Source organism: Mchenga conophoros, linkage group LG7, assembly GCF_057382185.1.
Source record: "Mchenga conophoros isolate Kocher_MC1m ecotype Shallow Benthic linkage group LG7, M_conophoros_male_GT1.1, whole genome shotgun sequence".
Classification (NCBI taxonomy): domain Eukaryota; kingdom Metazoa; phylum Chordata; class Actinopteri; order Cichliformes; family Cichlidae; genus Mchenga; species Mchenga conophoros.
The window spans coordinates 6261201-6270354 of NC_140532.1; the positions used below are offsets into that span (position 1 = coordinate 6261201).

At 43.4% G+C, this 9154-nt stretch overlaps 1 protein-coding gene across 6 annotated transcripts in view; it reads right to left on the bottom strand.

The window, feature by feature from the left end:
• Positions 1-8495, bottom strand: part of brsk2a (BR serine/threonine kinase 2a) — a 173533-nt gene extending 165038 nt beyond the window's left edge. For 3 of the 6 annotated variants that reach the window (XM_085281736.1, XM_085281737.1, XM_085281734.1), the window contains exon 1: positions 8125-8469. In XM_085281736.1, the coding sequence (XP_085137862.1) occupies positions 8125-8218 (94 nt within the window). In that variant the 5' untranslated portion in view covers positions 8219-8469. Of the gene's footprint in view, positions 1-8124 lie in introns of all 6 variants that reach the window. The other 3 variants (XM_085281735.1, XM_085281738.1, XM_085281739.1) reach the window with 3 other exon arrangements.
• Positions 8496-9154: the final 659 nt, after the last annotated feature.

Consider the following 9154-nt stretch of genomic DNA (forward strand, 5'->3'; position numbering starts at 1 on the left):
CATTTAGCTGTCACTGAACTGTTATTTCACAGCATAGCTACTGTAATCTACATTTCCAGCTGAACACCAGAAGCCACAACAAACAACAATCAAAGCCTACACACAAAATAACTGAAATAAACACCCCTATACTTCTAAAGTAGTAATTTAACCAAATCTTTGAGCAAACCAAAGCAAAGATTGTGCAAAAATATGAAGCAGATTGTTTTGTTTTTTTTTTACCTAAAATGTATGAGAATAATACAGTTTCTGAATTTTCCCAATAATTAGTTACACTGTACTAGACTCACTGTCATCTCAGATCAGTTTTCATCCTAATTTGTAGTCATGACAGAGGATGTGACCTGGCAGCAGGCTCAAAGCGCTGACCCCGTCTCTGATCGAGTGGCAACACAAAAGAAACTGTTTGTTTTGGCCGAACAACTGTGGTACACCTGTGATCCAGGCCCATTATCAAACCAAACCTGTCCTCTTCCCTCTCTCGATAAATAACAGTCACCTTCATCTTTCACGCTGGGATAAAATGAGTTGAGCTCGCAAACATTGTGATAAGTCTCTTAAGTCCAGCCAAGTGTTAGAAGTCAGTGTCAAAGAGACAAGAAGGCAGTGCAGGTTCCCGGTTTGTGACCAGTCATGCTCATCTAACCTAATCTTATTGAGGCCTGTCTGCTTCACTTCACATGCTGAGCCACGTCTCAGGTGTTTCGTGGATGACATTGTGCTCCATATCCTAAAGAGCTGACAACAGAGCGCGTGGCAGTGGAAACTCTGAATGCATCACAATTACCCTGCCCCTGCCATCTGGGATGCGCTTCACTCAGTAAATGAGCGCACATTTTCATTCATGTATTTTTTTTTCTTGGAATGCAGTCCAAAGGGGATTGCTAGCAGGTCTGCTAAAGCAAAGGCACCAGTTCGTGCAATTTAATAGTCATTCATTCAGTGTATTCATACTGGAAATTCAATTATACTTCAATAAGCAAAACTTTCCAGGCTAGCTGACTTTCTTAATGGCAAAGCACCCCAGGTGAATTAGCCAGCTTGGCTAAAAAGAATCCTAAAATGACAAACACGACTCTTTCATTTATCTTCACACTTGATTTCCAATGTATTCATTTAGTACACAAAAGCTTTTAGTATGCATCTGCTGATATTTGTTAGTTAGTTAAAAAGAAACAGGAAGATTCACAAAATTAAATATACCACTTAAAGCTTGCTGCAGTATAAGCATTTTAAATAATGCTACTTAACATTTGGAATCTTATAAAATTTCATTTTAAAAAAATATCTTTAAATTCACATCCTGAATTAACGTGATGTGTGTGTTTTTTAAAATGCTGCAAAAGTCAAGGTCAGTGGCCCACTCCCCTACTTTTTAATGGATAAGGTACAGCGCGACAGACAGCATTGGAGGGGGGATGAGCGCAGAGATTCCCCCCTGATCTGAGGACAGCGTGCCAAGGCTAACTGAGCTGACAGCAACTAAAGCCGAGGCTCCCCACATGTGCTAATCTCCCAGATTTAAATGGGAACACAGCACACAGCGCAGAGCACAGAGCAGGGCAAGCCGGTCTGATCCATGACCGTATGTCTGAGCACACGCGCGAGCACACGGCCAACACACACATGCAGCATTTCTTCAAAACAGTCGTTCACAGACTCTTTTTCCAGAGGCATGTAGCAGCGAGGCAGGGAAACAGAAACAAAGACAAGCTTGCGAAAAGCAGCGGAGGACTTTGCAGCATGACTGTTACGATGCTAACTTCAGATTGCAGCCACTTACAGAGCTAGAAAGCGAGAGGAATGAGAGCAATAGAGACAGCATGAGAGACAGTAAGAGGAGAGAGTTAGAGAGAGAGTATTCCCTTTATTTCTTCATGAGGGAAGACTGGGAACCAGCAAGAAGCAGGGAAACCATGACAACCAGACAGCCAACCTTGGCAACCAACCCGGTGTTCTCACAGTCAGAGCCAGACAGGCAGCTCAGCAAGGGTTAATCTGAACTGGGAGAGGAGAGAGAGAGCGCGAAAGAAAGAGAGGCTGGCTGATTAAGACAACTGCTGTGCGCACAGACGTTTAATACATTATAGTGTCTCCTAAATGCTCCAAGTTAACACAGAACAAAAGATGTGGCAGCTGACTTGACTGACTGAAAAGCTGACTGGCAGCATCAAACATTCACAGAGACTGCGGCTGGTAGAAGGATGTTTAAAAGCCGAACAAGAGGCATGTTTTACTGAACAGTGACTTTGTTTGAACAGTGCAAACAAAATCAAGTATAAATGTAACAGTTTTTGCACCGTGAAAAGAAAAATGGTACGTTTCTGCTCGCATTCTCAGTGCTGCGTTGCAAAACTAGCAGTGTGAAATTTGAAATAGTGCGAGACGATAACACATTACACGAAACACAGAAGCTGAGCAGAAGTGGGGACCTCAGTGATGGAGAGAAAGATATGGACAGAGTGAACAGATATTGTTTGCGTGGGTGTGTATGTGGCCCGCTGTAACTCAGGGAAAACAGACCGTAGCATCACGTCGCCCTAACCTGATTCTCCATGCTATGTAATGTAACAGAGATGTAGTGACAGCACATGCACTGAGTTAGGTTGAAAACCAAATAGGATGTGATGGGGCCTGTCCAAAAAATACACACAATAAATAAACACCCTCATTCATGATCAGCCACAGAGACTATTCCAGCACTCCCGCTCTTTATTCACTGTCCTCCCATTTAAAGACTGAACCCTTTCCTGGCCTGGAGGTCAGCAATAGAGAGATGAAAATCAGGGAGGAGGGGAGAATAATGAAGAGAATGATCGATACTTTGCCTTAATTAATAACCTCCACTTCAGTCAGAACATTCACCACAGCTTCATGCTCTCTCGGTTCAAGGTTCCTCCTTCCCTTTGCCCCCCCTGCACCAGTTCTCCACCTCTTTCCTCGTCATTAATCTCTGAAAATCGTTGGCTACATACATTCCTCCCAATCGATGCAATTCCACTGAGGTCTTGTCTGATTTACCACATGGCTGAATCCCTGTATGAATCTTGACTGGCCATGGGGAAGAGGGACAGAGAGGGAACGAGATGGAGCGAGGGAGATGAGAAGAGAGGGACATTAAATGACAGAGACCATCATCATTATATAACGTCAGCCAACGATGCAGACTGTGAAAAGACTACATTCTTGGTTTGAGTTACTTAAAGAACCCATAAAAATGACCAGAACATTGAAGCAACAGCCTAAATACACATTAAATATATATTTTTATCCAAAATATAACAACCTAGGCGAGACACGCACACATCTCCCATTATTTCAGATACATTTCAATACAGAGAGAGCAGGGCTTCAGCTTTAGCTAGACAGCCAAACGGCTGAGACCGAGGAAGCTTGCCTTCCTGCTCTACAGCTCTGATCCAGCATCCTAACATGAGGTGCTATCCAGCTGGGAGCAACAGAGTACAGCTTTTGGGTCAGGGCTTCTCTGACCTGAATCTTTGAACAGGCCCCTTGAAACATGGGCCTATCATCGCAGCCTTTCATTTATTTCCCCTCACTCACCAATTTTAGGTCAAACCTGGCATCTTTTTCTGGGTAATCTTGTGAACACGGGGGAGTAAGAGAGTTGTGTTTGAGCTTTTTGTGTTTCTTTTTTTTTTTTTTTTTTTTTTTAAAAATGGCAAGGAGGCTATAGATCACCTGTAGTACGATCACCTGTTCGATTCACAAGACGCACACGTGTAAGCACCCAAATGCATTTCACTTTTGTGGATTTGCCAAGTGGCTTTTCATTGGCAGCATTGAACGAACATGTCCTAGTCACTTGTCATCATCAGGAATATCATGTGTTGTGAAACAGTATGGATCTATTTCACCTGACAGGAAATCTTTGGGAGTGGCCGATGAACTAAATCACCGGCTTACTAGCTATCAATCAATGCCGAATTAACGGTTGTGCATCACCATTGCACCAGGCTCCAAGAACAATCTGGGTAATGTATACATGGATGGATTTTCCTCCATCGTTCATACACAAAGATGCACAAACACAACCCAATACTGCAAATAGTGAAATCGGCAGTTGGAGTTAGAAACCAGCCGGCCCTTTGCCGACTCTAAAACAGCGAGACCAGCTAGATGCTGGCTCCAATGCCTGGTAGGCACAGGAAACCCAAAACAAGAACTCTCCAGCATATAGATAAAAGCAGAGAGACCTAAAGAGAGAAAGAGAACGCAAGACACAACATCACGCAGAGCTTTTTATCAGCTGAGCAGTCAATATGAAAGTCACTGAAGCACAAATGATTTCACTCTCTAAACGTCAACCAAAGGAATCAAGGAGCCGACACATCAACCTCCATCGCTTAGCCTGTCAATATCCAAGTCTAGCATGAAAAAACAAAAAACAAAACTGGGATTTACGCTGGATTAGCATGCAGTGTTTTCCAGACAATAGGCCTCTATTTCACTAATCAACAGCCTTCAGGAACAAAGTAAAGGCAAAGCAAGGCAGTGTTTTCCAAAGCATTAAGGAACAGAGCGGTGATTCAGCCTGTGTTAAGTCAGTGCACTGGCAAAAACACAAATTAAACATATTCAGCTTTGTCAAACAAAGCTACACGATTTTGAAATGCAAGAAGGCTGTGACTGCAAATCCCAGCGTGATGGAGACATTCAAGTTCTACATTTTAATAAGGGTTTTAATAAGTGCTACCTCAGTCTCTAGGCCATCGTGACACAGATTAGAGCCTCGTGAAGCTAATATAGGATATAATACAGCCTAACAGTGCATGGAGTTCAACTTAGTGTTTGACAGAAAGTAAAGCTGAATGGGAATTCTGAGAGAGTAAATGCACACATATACCAAATACAAATCCAGAATCCACAATGCAAATGTTCCACCTTCTGCATCTATTGTATGTTTCTTGCCCTCATCCTGTCATCCCATGGCTACCAGAGCTGTTCATAGGATGTTTTAGGGAAGAAATCTAGTGAAAGTTGTGAAACACAGCTTCTCAGATCCTCCATAGATGCTAAAATGAGACCAGTTCGGCCCTGTAGCTAACTGCAAAGACACCACCGTGTTAGCCAAAACTTTTAGCCATTAAGAGCACGTTTTGTGTTGGGGTAAACAACACACATGTAAATAAAGGCTGAGAAAGTCCAACTGAGAAGTAGCTTCAGTCAAGTTTATATCATGCATAATGATACAATCATTAGCCATGTGTCCATGTTGTTCATGCTAATTAGCCACGTGGAGGTGTTAAGGATGTTAATCCGGTGAGCACTGTGGTGTTTAAATATTCTTCATGTAAAGCGTGAACTAGAGTTGCATCAGGATAACAGGGTTTGTCTGTCTGTCATGATCAAATCATCGTGAAATCAAAACAAATTATGAGTTTTTCCTTAGTCTTCCCACCACCTTCCAGAATGAACTAAATCTTGGATTTTAGGCTCATTGACTACATAGAACCGTAGACAGTGCACTGGGCAGGTTGGGCCAAAACCTGGATTCCATACTTTTGATGCTTCAGCCCCGATAAGAACACTCAATATTTCAAGACTGCTTCAGGCCCCATCTTACACCTGACAAAGAAATCGTCATATGGTCTACAAGTACTGAGTAAACACGCTTGCTCTTCTGTGACAAGGGAATATATAGAATATGCATCCCACTATTTGTACTGCATCACTGCAAAAGAGTATATGTGACTTGTTGTATGCAAGCTGCACAGTAACATGAAGGTGGAGTTTGAAAGCCAGAGTGGGACAGGAGTTAGAATGCTACCTTTGGGCCACGTGAACGTGTGAGTAAGAGCTGACGGGGCTTTGGCTGTGTAGAGGATTAGATCAGAAAGCCAACCAGAATTACTGAGGTGGCCATGTGTGTGTGTTTATGTGTATATGTCAGGACAGGGCCTAATCACTTAATGAACATGGAAAAGCACAACTCCTCTGAGCAGGATCGCCAGATCTACCAGAGGGCTTCCGCTTTCTCCCCTCCAATAATACCAGCAAACCATAGCCTGGGAAAGCTCACAGAGGACTTTGCTCATTGGACAGTCTCAGCTGTCACTTGCGGTTAAGACCAGCCCATTGGGTGCACTCAGTTGCCAGGCCAACCCTTTCCGTGGGGCCTGGGAAAAAGATCTGACAGATTAACAAATGGTAAATGGGAGAATGGGATATTAGGCAGTGTCATTAATCTGAATAGGTTTGGCGTGGACTAGCACCACAGATGCCAATAACCAAATGAATTTTCTAACAGAGAACATGGACAAACACATAACGCTGGGCCTGGTTATTTCAGTGCATATGAGCCCCGAGATGTAATTGAAAAACCAGAGCAAAAGCATTCAAACTAAATGACTGTTATTCAATTAGAAAAACCTGTCTGACTGAAAAATGTTTTAAAAAGTAAAAACCTTTTGATAAATTCAGCCCAAGTAAGTTTGATAAAAGTTATACCTTGCAAGCTGACCTGTAACTTGCATACTCCATACTAGACTTCAGAGGAGAGTACGAAACGTTCATCGAAATCTGCCCCAGCATTCACATGAATACACACTGTGCCATAGATTACAGAGACAACATATGATTAAATATCCAGCCATGGAACCAGCTCTGCACCATCATAAACACACATTAGGGACTCCTGAGAGCTATTTAAAAGTGAGTGAGGGGTTCCTGTAAACACAAATGATAAAATAGATAGGTGTCAGGAGGATGTGAATACTGCGTGTATTATTAGGTTGTTTTAAAAATCAACTGCTGCATAAACTTTAACTACGACTAATAGATCATATGGAAATCATTATGCATCGCACTGTGCTGGTTAACTAACTTTTATTGAATCCACCTGTGGGCGTCATGGTGCGAAACATGACTCGTTCAAATATCTTCTACAGTTAAAGAGGGATTATGAAGACGTGCTCCCTCCCCCCTCAGACCCACTAATGAACAGTGAGCGCTGGTCAGGTGACTAAGTGGTCATTTTAAGAAAGCATACTGTCTGAGAGCGCGCACAAACATTTGCACATACACACAGGGTTGCTCAGCATGACCAGCTGGACGGGCTAGGGGAACTAACGCCTATTGTAGCCATTTTAGACAACAGATGGGAAGAAAAATCTACAGAGAGATAGTGAAAGAGCAGAAGAAAAAGTCCCACTGCCTCTCTCATTCTAAGTGCTGCTGAGCTTACAGAGCATGCTGCATCACTCCTGCTATTTCTGCCTACACAGGGCTGTGCCTGCCTCTCCTTTCACATGGCTCCACTGGCTGCATGTACTTGATGGCAGAGGATTCTCACCGTTCAACAGGGGGACGTACTGGACAGTGATGTGCTACTGGCTTGTGGGCTACTCATCACCTAGCGTGAAATATTATGGAATCGAGACCTGCTGATTGGAGAGAGCATGTGCCATGCAACTTTAGAAACTGCAGTGTCATTGCTGTCTAGGCTCAGATAAAGCATGTGACTCTTATAGGAAGCCCAGTCGCATCTCCTGGCTGGGGGTGTATGAATATACATCAGCGTGGCTCTTATTTCCCAGCTCTGTGAACAGCTCATCTGTCAAGGTGGGACATGTTACTCCGTAACGGAGGAAACCCACGTATTGCAGCCAGAGCCTATAGGAGAAACGCCTGCCTCCCCCATGCGTGCCTGCGGACTAAGAATAGATCAATGTATCAGGCAAATCGGGATTAACGGGCGTTGTGCTCCAATCACAGAGCACACACACACACACGCACACACATACAAACAGGGGAGCCAAAACACAAAAAGTTCATTTTCATTGCCCATCACACTGTCATCATTTCTGCTGCTGAACGGCTTCCACGCTGCTGCTCCTTAATTCACACACACACAGTCCAACGCCAACGCACAGCCAATAAAACAATGTAAAGCAACATCCTGTGTGAACAATGATTATGTCAGACCGCTGGCGAAACAACCCTCCAAATTCCCCACAAGGCTGGGCAGGTGTTTGTAACTAAGCGGTTAGTTATTTATCACCTGCAGACACCCAGCCGGCCAAATTTCAACTCGCTGCGGAGCGCTCCGAAAATAAATTGTGCAATTAGAGAGGATGCCGCGAGCAAGCTGTCCCAACTAACCTGTCTGTCCTTTTCCGAGCGTCTTCTCCAAACGGTAAGGTCCCACGTAATTGGCGTGTTGGGCACCGCTGTTGTCTTTACCGGATGATGACATGTCGAATCTGTGTGAAAATTAGACACTTTATAATAAAGCGCAGACAATTAAAGAGTCCTGGCAGGAGGTCCAAGCCGCCGTTGTCTTTCTTTTAACTCCACAGCCTCTCGTCTTCCTCTCGCTCTCTGACTCTTTTCCCTACCTCACTCGCTGTTAGAGGAGGTGAGGCTCTCTTTTCTGTCCTCTTTTCTCCTATCGCTGCAGACGAGCCGCAAGTGCCTTGAATATCATTGTGGGTGAAAGCTGCGCTGCCGCTGTGCGTCTGTGGGAGGTGCTGCCGAGTACTCGTGGATGATTGACAGTCGATACAACCAACCAGAGCACCGGATCCCCTCCTCTGCCGCCCCGTTTCTTGTTGCTGGAGGATTTTTGCTTTTTCTAGAAGAGCTGCAGGTTGTGATCTTAAAGAGTTTAATCCCGAATGAACAGTTCATTAAAAGCAAGGTAAGTGCCTAATAGCATGTAAAGCATAAGCCGCAAAATTTAAATGCCCCCGTGAATGTGCCCATCAACTGAAGCCTTTTTAAAAAATAAGAAATATAATGTAAATCTTCAACTTAAGCCCAAGATTTACATCTACTGTTAAGGAGCTTCTCTGATCAAGTTCATTTGAAATTCTTCAAATGTTTGTATGTTTACTCTCTGTCGTGCAATAAAAACCCTTTATCCATGATTATTCAAATATGTCTCACTTTCATTCAAATACTCCACTCAAGTATGCAAATATGCTGAAAAGAAAAGCTTAAAAAACTGATTTCAAGTTTTCTCCTTACAGGTCACAAAAGGTCACTTGCACCCGCACATCTTAAATTCAGATTTATGGTAAGCACCGAGAAGCTTTTCACCTTAGGCAGATGAATGAGATCATTTTTGCTATCTACAAAAGGAAGCTGAAATATCCAAGTGAAATAAAAATTAGCGAAAGAATTGTACCCT